This window comes from Acipenser ruthenus, chromosome 60 (assembly GCF_902713425.1).
Source record: "Acipenser ruthenus chromosome 60, fAciRut3.2 maternal haplotype, whole genome shotgun sequence".
Taxonomy (NCBI): Eukaryota; Metazoa; Chordata; class Actinopteri; order Acipenseriformes; family Acipenseridae; genus Acipenser; species Acipenser ruthenus.
Window position 1 is genome coordinate 3,919,769 of NC_081248.1, and position 22,651 is coordinate 3,942,419.

Sequence of the window (22,651 nt, forward strand, 5' to 3'; positions counted from 1 at the left end):
TAGTGCACAACCATGTAAGACATATAATGAGAAAGAGATACAGTATATTGAACTAAAGTGATTTATCATGATTTAAAATCATGTAGATATACACATATATACAGTATGATCTCTCTTCCTCACAAATCTTATCCCTTAGTAATACTATATATTACTGCCAGGAATACAATTGCCACATTTACGAAGAATATGGAATTTATGTTAATAAGAACATAAGAACATAAGAAAGTTCACAAACGAGAGGAGGCCATTCAGCCCATCTTGCTCGTTTGGTTGTTAGTAGCTTATTGATCCCATAATGTATTGTGTGCAAACAACATGAGAGATTTTTTTTTAATTCCCAACCTGAGAACACGACCCAATTCCTTTCTAAAAAAAAAAACTTCCGTCTGGCTATTTGTGGTTCACCCTATCCCAATTTAAAAACCACAACCCTAAACCTAGAAACTTTTTAAATAAACATAATTGTATGTGTAACAATAAATGTTAATGTTTAAGACATGCACACAAAACAATGTACTATTTTTTTTTTTTAATTGGCAGAGATTTTTTAATTGGCCTACGTTTTGCCACGTCTAAACTGCAGTAAAGTTACAGCTATACTAATATTAAAATGTAAAAATATGACCTTGTCATACTAATATGATGGATGCAGCATGTCATCAGATTATATTACTGAAACATTTTAATTTTGATTAAAGATTGACATTTTGACCTGTAAAATCATTTAATATATAAATAAATCTCTGCAATCACACATAAACTACATCTGAATGACAACGATGTTATAGAAACATAAAAAGACAGGCATTTAAAACATTTTCCCATATAAAGAGTCATCGATCACACATTTTAAAGTTCATACGAAAACACAGTGGCACGAACACGCACCAACGTAGTCTTGCAAATAAAATGGCCAGATAAAAATAAAAAGCCAAGCAATGAACCTCCCCTTTAATCAAACTGTAGCCCCTCCTTACTTTTGCCTACTTTTGCATTACTGCACTTGTGCGATCAGCTTATTTCCTACAACACCGGGAGACCACCATGAAGAGAGTTGAGTCAAGAGGAGATAAATGCATGACAAAGTATCTCCGCATCCATGAGGGAAAGGTAGGGACGGACTTTGAAGGTGTTTCGAAGATGGTAGAAGGAAGATTTGACCACGGAGGAGATGTGGGCATCAAAGGAGAGGTTGCTGTCCAGAAGTACACCAAGGCTTCGTACTGTAGGGGAAGGCAGCAGCAGACAGTTTCCGAGGTTTAGGGCAGCTATATTGAGATTCTTAAATTGAGTTTTAGATCCTACTAGGAGTTCAGATTTGCTAGTGTTCATCTGAAGAAAATAGGCAGACATCCAGGCCTTGATGTCTTGAATGCAAGCCGAGAGCCGGACCATGGCAGAGGGGCTTCCAGGGCTGATATTTTTTTTTTTTTAATTTAGTAGTCGCCAATTGTTTTTATCATTTTCTCCCCAATTTGGAATAGCCAATTATTTTTAAGCTCGGCTCACCGCTATCACCCCTGCGCTGACTTGGGAGCAGCGAATATGAACACACGTTGTCCTCTGAAGCATGTGCCGTCAGCCGACTGTTTCTTTTACACACTGCAGGACCACCATGCAGCCAGCTCATAGCTACAGCTACAATTGTGTGCTGCCCCCTGGGAACTCCCATCCACAGTCAGCCGAGGAATAGCCTGGACTCGAACCGGCGACGTCTAGGCTAAGGGGTGCATCCTCCACTCGCCTTTACTGGATGTGCCATTCGGGAGACCCAGGGTCGAGTTTTAAGTAGAGCTGGGTGTCGTCAGCATAGGAGTGAAACATGAGGTTGTGTTGGCGGATGAGGTGACCCAAGGGAAGCATGTAGATATTGAAGAGAAGGGGCCCAAGAACAGATCCTTGGGGGACACCACAAGTGACTGGGTTTGCGACACCACTGCATCCAGCATAGAAAACAGACCGCATGCGTCCGGATAGGTAAGAGGACATCCAGGAGAGACAGGTTCCAGAGATCCCAACATACTTCTGAAGGCAGTCAAGAAGAATGCCATGATCTATGGTATCAAAAGCGGCTGTTAGGTCAAGGAGGACAAGCACAGAGGGAGCACCAGCATCAGCATTGAGCAGGAGATCATTCACAATCCGGAACAGAGCAGTTTCAATACTTTGATGCGGCCCGAAGCCAGACTGTAGAGATTCAAGCAGATTGTTATCCGTGAGATGTTTCATCAGCTGACTGGCTACAGCCCTTTCGAGAGTTTTGGAGAGAAAAGGGAGATTGGAGATTGGAAATTAGATAAGTCACCTGGGTCGAGTGAGGGTTTTTTGAGTACTGGCGTTACTCTGGCAAGTTTACGGGCAGCAGAAACTGAACCAGAGTCCAGGGACAGGTTGAGAGTGTGCAGACGGACAAGGTTTGTCGGCCAGGTGTCCAGGGGGCACATGGCAGTAGATTTCAACAGTAAGCTGGAGACATCAGCAATTGAAAGAGCAGAGAAAGAGGAGAGGGCAGGAGGGGCAACCGAAGGAGCCTCAAGGTGGTCAAGTAGTAAACTGGGTTTGTGGTGGGAGAGTGTAGAAGAGATTTTATCGACTTTGTTCCAAAAGAAAGAGGAGAAATCATGACTGGTAAGAGAGGAGGATGAACGGGGGATGGATCTGTCGGTGGCTGGATGTAGGATTTGGTTAGTTTGGGTTTACCGTGTCCCATAGTTACGATTTCAGAGAAGTACTTCACCCTGGCAACCATTAGTCCAGACGACCTCCACTTTCACTCAAGCTTATGGCAGGCAGACTTAAGCAATCGAAGTTCGAGGGCAGTTTCAATCTTTCTTGACGGTTTCGATCTTTCTTGACAGTTCTGGTTGTAAGAGGGGCAACAGTGTCGATGATATGAGTAAGGGATCATTGTAGAGGGTCACCGCATCGCCAACGGAGGACGGGAGAGTACCTGTTAGAGGGGATGAAGAGACACATTCCAAGTGTTTCAGAGGATTCAGCAGATTCTTGTGACAGAAGGAGATAACAGTATCAGTAGTGGAGGAACATAAGAACATAAGAAAGTTTACAAATGAGGAGGCCATCTTGCTCATTTGGTTGTTAGTAGCTTATTGATCCCAGAATCTCATCAAGCAGCTTCTTGAAGGATCCCAGGGTGTCAGCTTCAACAACATTCTTGGGGAGTTGGTTCCAGACCCTCACAATTCTCTGTGTAAAAAAGTGCCTCCTATTTTCTGTTCTGAATGCCCCTTTATCTAATCTCCATTTATGACCCCTGGTCCTTGTTTCTTTTTTCAGGTGAAAAAAGTCCCCTGGGTCGACATTGTCTATACCTTTTAGGATTTTGAATGTTTGAATCAGATCGCCGCGTAGTCTTCTTTGTTCAAGACTGAATAGATTCAATTATTTTAGCCTGTCTGCATACGACATGCCTTTTAAACCCAGGATAATTCTGGTTGCTCTTCTTTGCACTCTTTCTAGAGCAGCAATATCCTTTTTGTAACGAGGTGACCAGAACTGAACACATTATTCTAGGTGAGGTCTTACTAATGCATTGTAGAGTTTTAACATTACTTTAACATTACTTCATCAGTGTGAGAGGGGCGGAGGGAGGAGGGGATTGAGGGAAGGAGGAGGGAGGAGATGGTCAGTGTGAGAGGGGGAGGAGGAGGGAGGAGGGAGGAGGTGGTCAGTGTGAGAGGGGGAGGAGGGAGGAGATGGTCAGTGTGAGAGAGGGAGGAGGGGATGGAGGGAAGGAGGAGGGAGGAGATGGTGAGTGTGAGAGGGGGAGGAGGGTGGAGGGGATGGAGGGAAGGAGGAGGGAGGAGATGGTGAGTGTGAGAGGGGGAGGAGGGGATGGAGGGAAGGAGGAGGGAGGAGATGGTCAGTGTGAGAGGGGTGGAGGGAGGGAGGAGGGAGGAGATGGTCAGTGTGAGAGGGGGAGGAGGGAGGAGATGGTCAGTGTGAGAGAGGGAGGAGGGGATGGAGGGAAGGAGGAGGGAGGAGATGGTGAGTGTGAGAGGGGAGGAGGGTGGAGGGGATGGAGGGAAGGAGGAGGGAGGAGATGGTGAGTGTGAGAGGGGGTGGAGGGAGGAGGGGATGGAGGGAAGGAGGAGGGAGGAGATGGTCAGTGTGAGAGAGGGAGGAGGGGGTGGAGGGAAGGAGGAGGGAGGAGATGGTGAGTGTGAGAGGGGGAGGAGGGGATGGAGGGAAGGAGGAGGGAGGAGATGGTGAGTGTGAGAGGGGGAGGAGGGGATAGAGGGAAGGAGGAGGGAGGAGATGATGAGTGTGAGAGGGGGAGGAGGGGATGGAGGGAAGGAGGAGGGAGGAGATGGTCAGTGTGAGAGGGGGAGGAGGGGATGGAGGGAAGGAGGAGGGAGGAGATGGTCAGTGTGAGAGGGGTGGAGGGAGGAGGGGATTGAGGGAAGGAGGAGGGAGGAGATGGTCAGTGTGAGAGGGGGAGGAGGGAGGAGGGGATGGTCAGTGTGAGAGGGGGAGGAGGAGGGAGGAGATGGTGAGTGTGAGAGGGGGAGGAGGAGGGAGGAGATGGTGAGTGTGAGAGGGGGAGGAGGGTGGAGGGGATGGAGGGAAGGAGGAAGGAGGAGATGGTCAGTGTGAGAGAGGGAGGAGGGAGGAGGAGATGGTCAGTGTGAGAGGGGGAGGAGGAGGGAGGAGATGGTGAGTGTGAGACGGGGAGGAGGGAGGAGGGGATGGAGGGAAGGAGGAGGGAGGAGATGGTCAGTGTGAGAGGGGGAGGAGGGAGGAGGGGATGGAGGGAAGGAGGAGGGAGGAGATGGTCAGTGTGAGAGGGGGAGGAGGAGGGAGGAGATGGTGAGTGTGAGAGGGGGAGGAGGGAGGAGGGGATGGAGGGAAGGAGGAGATGGTCAGTGTGAGAGAGGGAGGAGGGAGGAGGAGATGGTCAGTGTGAGAGGGGGAGGAGGAGGGAGGAGATGGTCAGTGTGAGAGGGGGAGGAGGAGGGGATGGAGGGAAGGAGGAGGGAGGAGATGGTCAGTGTGAGAGGGGGAGGAGGAGGGAGGAGATGGTGAGTGTGAGAGGGGGAGGAGGGAGGAGGGGATGGAGGGAAGGAGGAGGGAAGAGATGGTCAGTGTGAGAGGGGGAGGAGGAGGGAGGAGATGGTGAGTGTGAGAGAGGGAGGAGGGGATGGAGGGAAGGAGGAAGGAGGAGATGGTCAGTGTGAGAGGGGGAGGAGGAGGGAGGAGATGGTGAGTGTGAGAGGGAGAGGAGGGAGGAGGGGATGGAGGGAAGGAGGAGGGAGGAGATGGTCAGTTAATGCTGAACATCTGTAATCTCTTGTCAAAGCGACTGGATCCTGAATCAAGCACACAGCAGCAGCACCAGTGAGTTTAACATTGATGTGTGTGTGTGTGTGTGTGTGTGTCTCTGTGTGTGTGTGTCTCTGTGTGTGTGTGTGTGTGTCTGCCTGTGTGTGAGTGTGTGTTCCTGTGTGTGTGTGTGTGTGTCTCTGTGTGTGTGTGTGTGCGTGTGTGCGTGTGTGTGTCTCTGTGTGTGTGTGTGTGTCGGTCAGTCTGTCTTTCTGTCTGTCTATATATGTTGGAGCTAATTCTGAACAGAGAGTTTTCAGTTTAACAATGACTTCCCTTCTTGTAAATATCTGAAGGAGCGAGACGTCTCACAAGTAGATGGGTGAGTGAGTGAGGGCTAGGGTGAGGGTGAGGGTGAGGGTGATGGTGAGGGTTAGGATTCTACTGGGGAGAGGTCTGTTTGAAGAGGAGACCGTTATCTATTCAGAGATACAAGGGAGTGTGAGTGAGGGGTCTGTGAGAAAAGAAATACATACAATAAATACAATCCCCACACCTAGTCTTGCTGGAAGGAAGGAGGGGGGAGGAGGGGGTCAAATGGTGTCATGCAATTTAGAGGAATTTCTTTAAGGAGCTCTGCTAGATAGAGATTAAAAACTCAGCTCTCAGTCAACAACTCAGAGCAATCTGTTCTCTCCTCTCCTCATTATTATTGAATTCTTAGCAGATGCCCTTATCCAGGGCAACTTACAATTGTTACAAGATATCACATTATTTTTACATACAATTACCCATTTATACAGTTGGGTTTTTACTGGAGCAATCTAGGTAAAGTACCTTGCTCAAGGGTACAGCAGCAGTGTCCCCCACCTGGGATTGACAACCCTCCAGTCAAGAGTCCAGAGCCCTAACCACTACTCCACACTGCTGTCCACTTCATCTCTTCTCTCCTTTCCTCTCATCTCCTCTATCCTCTCTCATCTCCCCCTCTCTCACGATAACATGATTGATTACATGATCTTAAATAAAAGATCTAAATTGTGTATATATATATATTTTAAAAAAATGATGTCTCAATCCTAAAATTCTAGGTGATGCAAAACTTTTGGCCATAGCTGTACAGGCATAAGGCTCTAAGAAAACAAAATTATTTATTTTGAGTTTGTTTGATGGAGTAACAAACAAGGATTGAAGAATGGAACGCGTTTCCTTTATTGATCCCAATAATCAAAAGTTATGCACATAGAGCACCTACACCTACAGCCAGTTTAGCATCACCTCAATTTTAAGATTGAGACATAATTAAAAAACTATATGAATATCATTTAGGTATTTTATTTAACCCCATGTAATCAAAGAAGTTACAAAATGATATCACAACAAAAAAGTCTACTGGAAGCCATAATAGTAGTCCACTAGTATTTCATGTTAGATTTCAAAATATCACATTTTTGTTCAGTTTTTCACGAAGTATATCGAAAACTACAAAGCGGTGTGTAATTCAATATGTTGACATAACATTATTCAGCAGGTTTCATTCATTAAACTCCAGTGGTTTCACGACACCCTTGTAACACAGTCCATCGCAGTTATTCAAACTAGAGGCAACTTTGCACTGTGTGTGTCGCTCACTTTACATTGCTGTCTTTAATTTAATTTGATTTCAGGTTCAAACCAGAAGACTGACTCCCAGACTGAGAGGAAACGAGACAGAGAGAGGGGGAGAGAGAGACACACAGAGTGGAGGAGAGAGAGAGAATAAAGAAGGAAAAAAGAGGAAAAGAGAGCTGCTTGTGTAACTTGTTATGCGATAAAGATGGCAGTTTGAATTGAATTTGTATGAGATAGACTGAGAGAGTGGTATAGACAGAGAGAGAGGAAGAGAGAGCAAAGTGTTGGAGGGGGAAAACAGAGGATAGAGAAAACCATTTTCTCTCTCTCCTTACCTCCCTCACTTACCCCGGAGAGAGAGAGAGAGAGAGAGAGAGAGAGAGAGAGAGAGAGAGAGAGAGAGAGAGAGAGAGAGAGAGGAGGAGGGAGGGAACAAAGGAACAGAGAGAGAGACAGACACCCAGACAGACAGAGAGACAGCTAGATATTTAGACAGAGACAGACACACAGACAGAAAGACACACAGACACACACACAGCCCCCCCCCCTCCACCGGTGCCATGCTGGCTGGCTCACGCTCGCTGCTTTCTCTCTTGCTCACCTCGCTCGCCCTGGCCTGCTCCATCCTGGCCTTTTCTTCCAGTTACTGGTGTGAGGGGCAGCACAAGGTGGTGAAGCCGCCCTGCCTCTCTCCCATCAAGACAAAGAATTGCGGAGCCACTCAGAGCCAACCCTCCACCGCACAGACCACCACAGGGCAGAGCAGCAGCTCCTGTAAGCAGGGATTGTAAGAAGAGATTGTTGAAGCAGTGGTTGATATAAGCAGTGATTGTTTTAAGCAGCTATACCTGTAAAAAGGCAATTGCTATAATTAGTGATTGTTATAAGCAGTGGTTGATATAAACAGTGATTGTTTTAAGCAGTGATTGTTTTAAGCAGTGGTTGTTGTAAGCAGTGGTTGTTGTAAGCAGTGATTGTTGTAAGCAGTGATTGTTATAAGCATTGATTGTTTTAAGCAGTGGTTGTTGTAAGCAGTGATTGTTGTAAGCAGTGATTGATATAAACCGTGATTGTTGTAAACAGTGATTGTTTTAAGCAGTGATTGTTGTAAGCAGTGATTGTTATAAGCATTGATTGTTTTAAGCAGTGGTTGTTGTAAGCAGTGATTGTTGTAAGCAGTGATTGATATAAACAGTGATTGTTGTAAACAGTGATTTTTTAAAGCAGTTATTGTTTTAAGCAGTGGTTGTTGTAAGCAGTGATTGTTGTAAGCAGTGATTGTTATAAGCATTGATTGTTTTAAGCAGCTATACCTGTAAAAGGGCAATTGCTATAATTAGTGATTGTTATAAACAGTGATTGTTACAAGCAGTGATAGCTGTATCTGATCCCTATAAGCAGTGATTGTTGTAGCTGTGCTTGATATAAACAGTGATTGCTGTATCTAATCTTCAACAGCATCCCTGACACCCACAGGCAGCGACGGCGCCAGAGAGGGGGAGAGGGAGGTGGAGAAGGAGAGGGAGGTGGACAGAGAGAAGGATTTGAACCGCACAGAGTCCCAGCGCCGGCAGGAGCAGCTCCGACTGAAAGAGGTGCAGCAGCTCAACAACGCAGTGCAGTACATCTGGGAGACAGGAGAGGACAAATACACCTTCCGATACTTCCACACAGGCTTTTGGTATTCCTGTGAGAGACATCACGATGGTGAGAGAGAGGGGAGAGTCTCAGTGTGTGTGCGTGTGTCAGTGTGAGTGTGTGTGTGTTGAATCTCAGTGTGTGTGTCTCAGTGTGTCTCTGTGCTGAATATCCTCTCTGGTGTTTGTTTGTGTTTCAGGTGAGAAGTGTCGCAGTTTCATTGATCTCACTCCGGCCTCAGAGCAGGGTAAGATACATTTAAACCATCTCCCTGCCCTCCTCTCTCCTCTCTCTCTCTAGGGATCCTGTGTCTCTCTGTAATCTCTGAGTTTCTCTCTCCTCTCTCTCTCGGTTCTGTGTCTGTAATCTCTGAGTTCCTCTCTCCTCTTTCCTCTCTCTAGGGGTCCCGTGGCTCTTTGTAATCTTTGAGTTCCTCTCTTCTCTCTGTAAGGATCCCGTGGCTCTCTGTAATCTCTGAGTTCCTCTCTCCTCTTTCCTCTCTCTAGGGGTCCCGTGGCTCTTTGTAATCTCTGAGTTCCTCTCTTCTCTCTGTAAGGGTCCCGTGGCTCTTTGTAATCTCTGAGTTCCTCTCTTCTCTCTGTAAGGGTCCCGTGGCTCTCTGTAATCTCTGAATTCCTATCTCATCTCTCTAGGGGTCCTGTGGCTGTCTGTAATCTCTGAGTTCCTGTATATCTCTCTCCTGTCAGTTGGTTTCTTCCTCATGAGTTTGGAGGTTCTCTGCTCCGGGAATCGGATGAGGAGACTCAAGATCAACGCCTTTGCAGCCATCTTCACTGTGCTGTCAGGTGAGCAGAGATAAAGCACTGTGGAATATAATTAGGGCTGCAACGAAGGGTACATTTTGACCTTTGAAGGTTTGCAACACATTACCGAAGGAAGGAAGGTTTGAATCTTCAATGGCACTCATTTGCATAATTTACTGGTGACGTCACCATAGCTACTAGTTTATATTTGATTGAAAATCCTATTATTTTACAGGTTATCCATAGAAATGGAATAAAACATTCACATGCATTTTAAAAATACGTTATATAGAACAATAATCATGTTTTTATAATTTAAATAAAAATAAAAAATACACATTGTTTTATTTGCATGTAATTGATGCTGCTTGTGATCTATACAGTAAGCTTGCATTGCAGCAGCACCAACTGCAGCGGACTGAGGGAAAACAAAGTGTTATTTAACAGTCACCGCTCCAAGCAGGTTATCAGTCACATTTTACTACTACTAAAAATATTAATAATAATAATAATAATAATAATAATAATAATAATAATAATATGAACTTACGCTTGTCAAGTGACTCCAGAGATTGGTTGTGTCTCCATGATGATACGAGTCGCTTGCACAGTTTGCATTCAACTTTTTTTTTTGGTCGTCTGGGCATTTAACAAAAAAATCCCAAACAGCTGAGGGGTTTTGAGACATTTCTTTCAATACAGTTTATGCTACACAACGCTTTGCTGTCGAGATGTTGAATGAAGAAATGAAAGGTTTGACTCTGGATAACACGAGCTGGAGCGGGGAGGGGCGGACGGTGCTCAGTTTTTTAAATTAAAATTATTAGGGTTAGTGTATATTTTGTATGTTTCAAACATATTCTACCGTATCACTTCTCTTCCACTGTCTTGTACACCAGGTATTCAGTACATATTTTACTGAAGCACTACAACCGCTAGAGGTACCCCACGGTGCTTTGGGAACTACACCCTGCTCCATACACGGCAACGTCGCCATATAGAGTTGCTAACGATTTGGTGCAGTGGTAGTGGATTTTAATACAGCAACTTTAGTTTACGTAATATGCATTATACAAATCAAAAGATCGAATTTTGCATGTGAGTGACATTTCATGTGTGCTTTATAGCATTCACACATTGTCAACCGGTTTATGTTAACAGAAAAACAAACATGCAGTGTGTGAATGCAACTTGACGAACCTTTGAAGGTTTAAAACTACCATCAAATTCCTGGCTAGTGAACGAACCTTCAAACCTCCCAACACATGCACACCCGAGGGGTGGGATGTTACGTAAATCCAGTACTGTACAATATAATAACACAATACAATACTGTACACAATACTGTACAATATAATAATACAATACAATACTGTACAATATAATAATACAATACAATACTGTACACAATACTGTACAATATAATAATACAATACAATACTGTACAATATAATAATACAATACAATACTGTACACAATGGTTACATTACATAACAGTGAGTCCAAAACCGCGCCGACATCATTGCAATTTACATTTTGACCTTCGAAGGTTTAGAACACATTACCGAAGGAAGGTTCGAATCTTCGATGGTACTCATTTGCATAATTTACTGGTGACGTCACCATAGCTACTAGTTTATATTTTATTGAAAATCCTATTATTGTACAGGTAATCCATAGAAATGGGATCAAACATTCACATGCATTTTAAAAATACGTTATATAGAACAATAATCATGTTTTTATAATTTAAAACCCGGAACAGCACTGCACTATTTGTCACTCTTTAAACTGTATCACCCACCACGAGCCAGGACTGCTGACCGTGTTTGTATATTGTGGGAGGGATACCTGTGGTTATTGTTTGGGACTGCAACCCGTTATTATTTAACCCTGTGCATTACACATTGCTGTGTATTGCTGGGGATCATTGTTTTGGAGTGTAAAAATAAAATACCCCTTTTCCATAGCGGATTACAATCTCTGTCTGTGTTATTCCTCCACTGCATCACCTCTGCACCTGTTCACAATCAACCACTTTGCCACAATCCCTCGCGGTGATGTTTGCGCGGTCTTGGGTTTGCAGTGATGTTGTGGTACGGTACACAATAATACAACACCACACAATACTGTACAATATAATAATACAATACAATGCAATACTGTACACCACACCACACCACACAACAACCTCACAACATCTACACAACACACCACTGCACAAGACGACCAACCACATCACACCTCTCTCCTCTCCCCCCCCCCAGGACTGCTGGGGATGGTGGCTCACATGATGTACATGACGGTGTTTCAGATGACCGTGAGTCTTGGACCCAAAGATTGGCGCCCACAGAGCTGGGACTATGGCTGGTCCTTCATGTAAGCAGAGCATCTCACTGCTGTTATAACCCTGATCCTACAACCCTCATAGTGTCTCATTGCTGTTATAAGAGTTTCTATAACCCTCATAGTGTCTCATTGCTGTTATAAGAGTTTCTATAACCCTCATAGTGTCTCACTGCTGTTATAAGAGTTTCTATAACCCTCATAGTGTCTCATTGCTGTTATAAGAGTTTATATAACCCTCATAGTGTCTCATTGCTGTTATAAGAGTTTCTATAATGCTCATAGTGTCTCATTGCTGTTATAAGAGTTTCTATAACCCTCATAGTGTCTCATTGCTGTTATAAGAGTTTCTATAACCCTCATAGTGTCTCATTGCTGTTATAAGAGTTTCTATAACCCTCATAGTGTCTCATTGCTGAATATAAGAGTTTCTATAACGCTCATAGTGTCTCATTGCTGTTATAAGAGTTTCTATAACCCTCATAGTGTCTCATTGCTGTTATAAGAGTTTCTATAACGCTCATAGTGTCTCATTGCTGTTATAAGAGTTTCTAACCCTCATAGTGTCTCATTGCTGTTATAAGAGTTTCTATAACCCTCATAGTGTCTCATTGCTGTTATAAGAGTTTCTATAACCCTCATAGTGTCTCATTGCTGTTATAAGAGTTTCTATAACCCTCATAGTGTCTCATTGCTGTTATAAGAGTTTCTATAACCCTCATAGTGTCTCATTGCTGTTATAAGAGTTTCTAACCCTCATAGTGTCTCATTGCTGTTATAAGAGTTTCTATAACCCTCATAGTGTCTCATTGCTGTTATAAGAGTTTCTATAACCCTCATAGTGTCTCATTGCTGTTATAAGAGTTTCTATAACCCTCATAGTGTCTCATTGCTGTTATAAGAGTTTCTATAACCCTCATAGTGTCTCATTGCTGTTATAAGAGTTTCTAACCCTCATAGTGTCTCATTGCTGTTATAAGAGTTTCTATAACCCTCATAGTGTCTCATTGCTGAATATAAGAGTTTCTATAACCCTCATAGTGTCTCATTGCTGTTATAAGAGTTTCTAACCCTCATAGTGTCTCATTGCTGTTATAAGAGTTTCTATAACCCTCATAGTGTCTCATTGCTGTTATAAGAGTTTCTATAACCCTCATAGTGTCTCATTGCTGTTATAAGAGTTTCTATAACCCTCATAGTGTCTCATTGCTGTTATAAGAGTTTCTATAACTCTCATAGTGTCTCATTGCTGTTATAATCTCTCCTCTCTCCCCTCTCCTCTCTGTCTTCTCTCCTCACTCCTCACTCCTCACTCCTCTCTCCTCTGCCCTCTCTCTCCAGTCTGGCCTGGCTCTCGTTCAGTTGCTGTATGGCCGCTGCCTGCCTCACTCTCAACTCCTACACCAAAACCCGGCTGGAACTGCGATGCAGGCAGAGGCTGCGATTGGACGAGGGGAGGGGAGGCCATGCCCCCTCCTATGATGATGTCATGCTGGGGGCAGGGCACGACCGGCTCTTTTCAATCAGCACTCTCCTGGAGCTCGGTGACAGCGGCGACCACGACGACCATGACGACGACAGAGCGGGCCACGCCCCCCAACAACGCGTCATAGAGTGGGTGGGGCCTCGCATAGACCCGCCCCCTGTGTTCATGGACCTGGAGTGTGAGGAGTGTGAGAGAGAGATAGAGAGAGAGATAGAGGAAGAGTGGATGGATGAGAGTAAGGAGGAGAGGAGGGATGAGTTCTGCTGAGAGAGGATGGGAGGGGAGAGGAGAGAGGAGAGAGTTAATGTTCAGAAGAAAATTCTGGACTTTCAGGGATGCTTTTGAAAATTGGGAAAGTGGACAAAACAAAAGGCTGATTAATGTCCAACTTTTTAAGAACAAAATGGACACCATTGCTCCCTCGAAGACATGTGTGTGCAGACATTTGACACCTACAGAAAGGAGCTTCACTCGGCTGGTGCAAGACTAGCTGAACGCAGCTGAGATATGTCTTTGTAATTCAACGCGGCTCCAGAGATCAGATTTTAAAAGACATGTCTTTGTAATTCAACGCGGCTCCAGAGATCAGATTTTAAAAGATATGTCTTTGTAATTCAACGCGGCTCCAGAGATCACATTTTAAAAGACATGTCTTTGTAATTCAACGTGGCTCAGAGATCACATTTTAAAAGATATGTCTTTGTAATTCAACGCGGCTCCAGAGATCACATTTTAAAAGGTGACTCTCAAGCTGCGGGTGAAACGTGCCGGCTGCTCTCTTCAACAGCGTTTCTCTTCTGACAGGAAAGCTCTTGCTGTAACATGTGTTTCTGTGGACAGTCCCCGTTGTGTTGTGCAGTGTGAGGAGGTTATCCCGTCAGCTAGAGTCGGGGTGAGAAGATAACTTCAGTTTTTATTGTGTAACTGTATTGATAACACTTTCCATTAAGTTTCTCTAATTACTGTGTACAGTGAAACTGTGTTTATCCGTGTGCTTTGGGAGACATATGTCCAGGGATGTGTGAAATCCGTGGATAAATGAGGTATCTTCAGTGCTGTAGAGCAGGCCCCCCCCGCTATTGAAAATTCCAATGAGACCATGTTGTGGTCTGGGTTTGCCAATGGTTCTCATGTTTTAGATTTAGATTTGTCTACTTTTGGGATGTAATTGTTTTGCGCCTCTAGTACTACATTTTTAAAAAAAAATAACAGTCATCCTTTTCTGTGGATGTTTTCTCTGTTTTACTCCAATCTACTTCTGTTAGTCTCTGTTTTCATACCTTCATAGTTTGCTTTTCTAAAATTGTAAACCTTAGCTTTAGTCATTACTTTTGGGGTTTTAAAAAATACTTCAAATGAGACCATGTTGTGGTCTGAGTTTGCCAATGGCTCTCTGACCTCTGTTTTAGTTATTCTGTCTTCGTTATTTGAAAAGACTAAATCAAGGCATGCCTCCCCTCTAGTCGGTGCCTTGACAAATTGTGTTAGGAAGCAGTCATTTGTCATTTCCACCATTTCAATTTCGTCCGTCGTGCTCCCCACTGGGTTTTCCCATTTTATATTAGTATGGCTTCTCTTTTTCTACACGCATTTCGAATGTCATTGTATAACAGATTATTTTGCTCAGCGTCTGAATTTGGCGGTCTATAGCATGCTCTTATTATTATGCCCTTTGAATTTGTGTCCATTATTCTGACCCATATTGATTCTGCATTGTTTTCTTTGTCCTGATTTAACACCTGGGCTTCAAGACTATTTCTTATGTATAGCGCTACCCCTCCGCCTCTTCTGTCCTGCCTGTCTTTCCTATACAGTGTGTACCCACTAATATTATATTCGTCTCCATTACTCTCAGACAACCAAGTTTCTGTAACACCTATCACATCGTAGTTACTTGTTAGTGCAGTAGCTTCAAGTTCTAACATTTTGTTTCTGAGACTTCTAGCATTACGATAAATACATTTAATAATTGTCTTACCTGAGTTGTTGCCCTTGTTTTGATGCGGTCTCCCTTCTGTTTTTTTGTTTTCTCCCCCCTTCCTTTCTAGTTTAAATGCTTCTGAACCTCCTCAAGGATCCTATATATATATAATTATTTCTGTTTTACTTACTCAATGTGAAACTTGTTGCTGGTGCTGAGCAACAATTCTGTCAAGACGTGGAGGTATCTTCACAAGCACATCACACATGTCATGGTCATTGCTCATCCTGGCTCGGTACTTTGTTTTCATCAATGTCACGGCTGAAAATCCGGTTTCGCATAAGTAGGTTGTACTGAATCCAACATTTTCAGTGCTGCAGAAGAAGCATTTCACTGAGGGAGCTGTCTGATGAAATGTCAGTGAGCTCTTCTATCAGCTTTGATGGGACAGAGGGTGGCAGTTTAGCTTCAGTATTCTCACCTATGGGGTTTGTAGCCCGCAGGTGTGTAGCGGCTTGTTCTGTCGTATTAGATTTGTGGAGTAGAGCAGACAGATGCGCTGCCGGCTGCGGTTTGATTACGTCAAAGTTTCGTTCCTGAATGAAAGAATGTAAGAGCTCAAACACACGAACTTTCCAGAGTTGGTTTCCTTTTGAATGTGTCAGTTCTTTCACGCTGGGCAATAAAATGAGTGCTCCCACCTTGCATAGTTTTATTCTGCTTATTTATTTCACTGAATATGTCTGCGAGGTAACCCAGTTTTGCCAGCCACATGTCATCTTTCAGCACTTTTGCAAGTTCGGGTTTCTTATCAGCTTAGAAAGTATGTAACTCTTTCTTGATATTAAATATATGGGTAAGCATTCTGCCTTGAGCTAGTAATCTCACCTCTGTATGCATGAGCGGGGAATGGTGCTCTGCACCCGCTGTCACACAGCTGATCAGTGCACTGAGAGTCTTCTGATGTAAAAACGATCCGTCATTTCACAGTGTCATTTGACGTTAGTATTTTTGCCAATTCCTTGGCCTTCTGCTCTCTAAACATTTCCTTTACAATTTCAATGGCACACAGCCTTATCAACTCCTCAGCAAGGTTATGTTATTTTCTAGGCTATTTTCTAGGTTATTTTCTCCGTTGTTTCTAGGTTATTTGATCTATTTTCTCGGTTATTTTCTAGTTATTTCTGTTATTTTCTAGGTTGTTTTTATCTATTTTCTAGGCTATTTTCTCTATTTTCTGTTATTTGCTCTGTTATTTTCTGTTATTTTATCTATGTTCTCGGTTATTTTCTGTTATTTTATCTATGTTCTCGGTTATTTTCTCGGTTATTTTCTCTGTTTTCTCTGTTATTTTCTGTTATTTTCTCAATATTCTGTGTCTGAATCTTTCTTTCCCACATGAGTATTTTGTGTTTTGTTAAACAATTAAAAGGTTGTTATTTTTGTAAATTGCAAAGGTGTCTGAGTGTGTGTGTGTGTGTGTGTGTGGGGGTGTGTGTGTCAGTGTGTGTGTGTGTCAGCGTGTGTGTGTGTGTGTGTGTGTGTCAGCGTGTGTGTGTGTGTGTGTGTGTGTCGCGGATGGCTTGAGTGGTGCATGTGGGTGGTGACGTCAGGTTCAGGAAGCAGGAGTCAAAAAAAAGGTATGGGTTGAAAATGAATCTCAGTGTATCTCAGTGTGTCTCAGTGTGTGTCTCAGTGTGTCTCAAGTGTATCTCAGTGTATCTCAGTGTATCTCAGTGTGTCTCAGTGTGTGTCTCAGTGTATCTCAGTGTATCTCAGTGTGTCTCAGTGTGTGTCTCAGTGTATCTCAGTGTATCTCAGTCTGTCTCAGTGTGTCTCAGTGTATGTCAGTGTGTCTCAGTGTATCTCAGTGTATCTCAGTGTATCTCAGTGTATCTCAGTGTGTGTCTCAGTGTATCTCAGTGTGTCTCAGTGTGTGTCTCAGTGTATCTCAGTGTGTCTCAGTGTGTGTCTCAGTGTATCTCAGTGTGTCTCAGTGTGTATCTCAGTGTGTCTCAGTGTGTGTCTCAGTCTATCTCAGTGTGTCTCAGTGTATCTCAGTGTGTGTCTCAGTGTATCTCAGTGTGTGTCTCAGTGTGTCTCAGTGTATCTCAGTGTGTCTCAGTGTGTATCTCAGTGTATCTCAGTGTGTCTCAGTGTGTGTCTCAGTGTATCTCAGTGTGTATCTCAGTGTATCTTAGTGTGTCTCAGTGTATGTCAGTGTGTCTCAGTGTATCTCAGTCTGTCTCAGTGTGTCTCAGTGTATCTCAGTGTATCTCAGTCTGTCTCAGTGTGTCTCAGTGTATGTCAGTGTGTCTCAGTGTATCTCAGTGTGTCTCAGTGTATCTCTGTGTATCTGAGTGTGTCTCAGTGTATGTCAGTGTGTCTCAGTGTATGTCAGTGTGTCTCAGTGTATCTCAGTGTGTGTCTCAGTATGTCAGTGTGTCTCAGTGTATCTCAGTGTATCTCAGTGTGTCTCAGTGTGTCTCAGTGTATCTCAGTGTGTATCTCAGTGTGTCTCAGTGTATCTCAGTGTGTCTCAGTGTATCTCAGTGTGTCTCAGTGTGTGTTTGTAGAATTTCATTCTTGATAGGCAGTTGCCAGGATGTTAATCTGAGAAATCAGGAACAATTACTTATCTGTTCAGCAATATTAGAAAATAATCTTTAGAGAGAGAGGAGAGAGCAGAGAGAGCAGAGAGAGAGGAGATGAAAGAGGGAAGAAATACTAGTAATCTAATGTCTCCTGTCCTGCACTCTATAATCCTCTCTCTTATTTGATCTCACTCTTCTTTATAATCCTCACAGAGCTCCTGAGGGATCAGGAGGATAATCACAGTTTAACAAGAAGCCGTCTGGACTGAGAGAGACCTTTACTGATGTTCATGTTTACCATGTTTATATTGTATTGTACTTTGTAACCCAGCACACTCACACAGACTGACAAACACACACACTGACACACACACACTGACACACTGACACACTCACACACACACACACACACTGACACACACACACACTGACACACACACACACACACTGACACACACACACACACACACACACTCACACAGAGACACACACACACACACTGACACACACACACACACACACACACACACACACACTGACACACACACACACACTGACACACACACACACACACACACACACACACACGGAGACACTCTGTTTTAATCACAGTATTTTATTATTTGTGTTCTTTGTATTTCTTTATAGATTCTCAGGTTTACAAGAAAAATCTAAATACAGTGAATCTGTCTTTTAAATCCGCGGACCTGACACAGCTTCACACAGTAAATATACACAGTGAAGCCCCCGTGCCATCCCAGGGTGAGACACGGTTTGTAATTCAGCACAGTGTGGTACAGTAGTATTAATTCAGCACAGTGTGGTACAGTATTATTAATTCAGCACAGTGTGGTGTAGTATTATTAATTCAGTACAGTGTGGTACAGTATTATTAATTCAGTACAGTGTGGTACAGTATTATTAATTCAGTACAGTGTGGTACAGTAGTATTAATTCAGCACAGTGTGGTACAGTATTATTAATTCAGCACAGTGTGGTGCAGTATTATTAATTCAGTACAGTGTGGTACAGTATTATTAATTCAGTACAGTGTGGTACAGTATTATTAATTCAGCACAGTGTGGTACAGTATTATTAATTCAGTACAGTGTGGTACAGTATTATTAATTCAGTACAGTGTGGTACAGTAGTATTAATTCAGCACAGTGTGGTACAGTATTATTAATTCAGTACAGTGTGGTACAGTATTATTAATTCAGCACAGTGTGGTACAGTATTATTAATTCAGTACAGTGTGGTACAGTAGTATTAATTCAGCACAGTGTGGTACAGTATTATTAATTCAGTACAGTGTGGTACAGTATTATTAATTCAGCACAGTGTGGTGCAGTATTATTAATTCAGCACAGTGTGGTACAGTATTAGTAATTCAGCACAGTGTGGTACAGTATTAGTAATTCAGTACAGTGTGGTACAGTATTAGTAATTCAGTACAGTGTGGTACAGTATTAGTAATTCAGCACAGTGTGGTACAGTATTATTAATTCAGTACAGTGTGCTACGGTAGTATTAGCCGTAGTTGCTCCTGTCTGGCTGCACTCATTTATCTCGGGGGTTGGGGGTCTCATCACTTCTTCTTCGGTTCGTACTGAATCAGTCTCAGTGCGTTCTCATTCTCCAGCACCCCCTCAATGAACTCCCCTTCCAACAGCTTCTCTGAAAACACAACACAATATAATACATTACACCTCTCCTCTCTCCTCTCTCCTCTCTCCTCTCTCCCCTCTCCCCTCTCCTCCTCCTCTCTCCTCTCTCCCCTCTTTCCCCTCTCTCACCCTTCTCTTTCTTTCCAAAGTAGCTCCACAGTTTATCTGCTCGTTTCTCTGCTGTGTTTTCATCCTCTGGTAAATCCTTTCTCTCTTCCTGTGGGATCAGTTTGAAGATTGCCTGGGAGACAAACAGACAGACACACACACACACACACACACACAGACACACAGACACACAGACACACACACACACACACACACACACACACAGACACACAGACACACACACACACACACACACACACACACAGACACACACACACACACGCAGAAACACATAGACAGACACACAGAAACACACACACACACAAACACACACACACAGACACACACATACACACAGACACAGACACACACACAGACAGAAACACAGACACACAGACAAACACACAGACAGACAGACAGACACACAGACAGACACACAGACAGGCACACACACAGACAGACAGACACACAGACACACAGACACACAGACAGACATACAGACACACACACAGACACACACAGACAGACACAGACACACACACAGACAGACACACAGACACACACAGACAGACACAGACACACACACAGACACACAGACAGACACAGACACACAGACAGACACACAGACACACACAGACAGACAGACAGACACAGACACACACACAGACAGACACACAGACACACACAGACAGACACAGACACACACACAGACACACAGACAGACACAGACACACAGACAGACACACAGACACACACAGACAGACAGACAGACACACAGACACACACACAGACAGACACACAGACACACACAGACAGACACAGACACACACACAGACACACAGACAGACACAGACACACAGACACACACACAGACACACACACAGACAGACACACAGACACACACAGACAGACACAGACACACACACAGACACACAGACAGACACAGACACACAGACACACACACAGACAGACACACAGACACAAAGACATAGACTTATTATTAAGACTTTTGTGCATGAAATATTGAAAATCCTGAGCTCACAGTCAAAGCAACACAGACTTTGCAACAAATAACAAAACCCAGTGTTTGAGTGACTGCAACAGAGAAAGAAAGAGCGATAAAGGGGGTGGGTGCAATTCAATTCCAATGTCAAGTGTCGCCCCGCTAGGCTGGTAGTTTCACAGAGTGATTCTGTGTGATTTGAACCCGATCTCTGTATCCACAGGGCAATTAAATATATAAATATTATGTTTAATCGTGAAATATTTTGCTATTTTTAGACCAGGAAATGCTGTGAAACAAGCAATTTTTTTACAGTGAAAAAAATACAGCCCTTTAAATAATATGAAAACCTGGCTTGGTGGCTCAGTGGTTAGAGACAGGGGCTTGTTACTGGGAGGTTGTGAGGGTCTGGAACCAACTCCCCAGTAATGTTGTTGAAGCTGATACCCTGGGATCCTTCAAGAAGCAGCCTGATGAGATTCTGGGATCAATAAGCTACTAACAACCAAACGAGCAAGATGGGCCGAATGGCCTCCTCTCGTTTGTAAACTTTCTTATGTTCTTATGTTCTTATATGTTCTCTCAGCCACTGACTCGCTGTGATGACCCTGAGCAAGTTACTTTACCTCCTTGTTCTCTGTCCTTCAGATGAGATGTTAAACAAACAAGGTCCTATTGTAAGTGACTCTGCAGCGGCAGTTGTGATGCATAGTTCACCCCCTAGTCTCTGTCAGTCGCTTTTGATAAAAGCATTTGCTAAATGACTAATTAACAAGTATTACGAATTGCTATACACATTGCATTACAGCAAAACATTTATTTTCATTGCATTTAATTTTGAAAAGCCTATTTTTTAATGACATAAAAACCGCTTCGTGCCTTTTCGTTTCATGCTTTCATAGCCAGGTTACACTCCCTGACGCACTGATGGTCAGACACAGGTACTTATAGCTGTGCTTCAGTGTGATGTTGCCAGAGTGAAGCGGCACCTGTTTCTATGAGATCTGGCTTTCTTCTGGAAGACCATAACTCTGGTCTTGTCCATGTTTACTGCCAGTGCCCATTTCTGACCGTACTGCTCTAGCAGTGACAGGCTCTGCTGCAGCCCCAGCTCTGTGGGCGACAGCAGGTCATCTGCGTAGAGCAGGAACTGAGTTAGATCAGGATCTCTTACCCGGGTGATCTCCAGCACCTCCCCCTTGGTGATCGCTCCGCTGTTGTCCACGTCGAAGAGCGAGAACGCCCACTCCAGTTTCAGCGAGGTCAGCCCGGAGGAGGTGAGGTGCAGGGCGATGATGTACTCGCGGAAGTCCAGTGTGCCATCGCCGTTCACATCGAAGGAGCGGAAGACGTGGCTTGAGTATGCCTGTGCGTCGCTGTCCGGGAACAGACGCTGGTAGACGCGCTCGAACTCGGCCTGCGAGACTCGCTCGGTTGGGCACTCCCGCCGGAACTCCCCGAACCAGCGCGACAGCTCCGCCTCAGAGAAGCGCGTCCGTTGCCGCAGGTCATCCAGCATCTCCTGCGAGATCGCGCCGCTCTTTGCATTTCCCATCCCGGGGAGAGCTAGGTTAGTATAGATTAGTATAAATTAATATAATTTAGTATCAATTAGTATAGTTTAGGTGAATAGCTAAATTCGTATAAATTTTAATTATTGTTTAATAAAATTCTCTCTCTCTCTGTCTCTCTGTCTGCGTCTCTCTATTCTCTCTCTTTTTCTTTCTATCTCTTCTCTCTCCTTTCTCTCGATTTGTAAGCTGACTGCTCAGGGAAGCCTCTTTTTAAAGATTTCAATGAGGATTAAACTAACGGATTAGTTTACGGGCTTTCGAGAGACTTTGAGACAGGTGTCCCCTCCTCCTCCCTCCCATCCTCATCATCTTCAATCAGCTTTCTGCTGCTGTGCTCCTGGTTTGTGGAGCTCTGTTCCGGGTGACATCATCAGAGGTTGAAACAGTGGATTCTTTTAAATCCTCAAATTAAAAACATACCTTTTTGTGCTTTTATATAATTGGTTGTAGCTGCATCTCCTATAATTTTAGGAGACATAATTAAAAAAAAACACACACACACACATATATATATATATATATATAATTGTACAGGACTGAGTAAAATTCCAATTGAATAAAAAACCAAACTAAACCCCCTACTAAAAGACATCTTCAGCCAGCTTTCTGATAGCGCTTAGAGTGACCGGCAAAGCTCTAAGTTCCTCTGAGTT

At 43.8% G+C, this 22,651-nt stretch overlaps 2 protein-coding genes across 2 annotated transcripts; one reads left to right on the forward strand and one right to left on the reverse strand.

The window, feature by feature from the left end:
- Positions 1–7,390: 7,390 nt before the first annotated feature.
- On the forward strand, positions 7,391–16,501 carry LOC117966735 (germ cell-specific gene 1-like protein). Its single transcript, XM_059018467.1, has 6 exons — positions 7,391–7,671; positions 8,356–8,604; positions 8,735–8,782; positions 9,189–9,341; positions 11,567–11,678; positions 12,987–16,501. Exons 1-6 carry the CDS (start codon positions 7,458–7,460, stop codon positions 13,396–13,398), a joined length of 1,188 nt encoding a protein of 395 aa, XP_058874450.1. The 5' UTR covers positions 7,391–7,457; the 3' UTR covers positions 13,399–16,501.
- Positions 16,502–18,244: 1,743 nt separating this feature from the next.
- LOC117410188 (visinin) lies at positions 18,245–22,167 on the reverse strand. The gene is made up of 3 exons (XM_034016645.3): positions 21,599–22,167; positions 19,443–19,554; positions 18,245–19,323 (listed from the first exon to the last, which is right to left on the reverse strand). The coding sequence occupies exons 1-3, from the start codon at positions 21,977–21,979 to the stop codon at positions 19,235–19,237; spliced, it is 582 nt and encodes a 193-aa protein (XP_033872536.3). The 5' UTR covers positions 21,980–22,167; the 3' UTR covers positions 18,245–19,234.
- Positions 22,168–22,651: the final 484 nt, after the last annotated feature.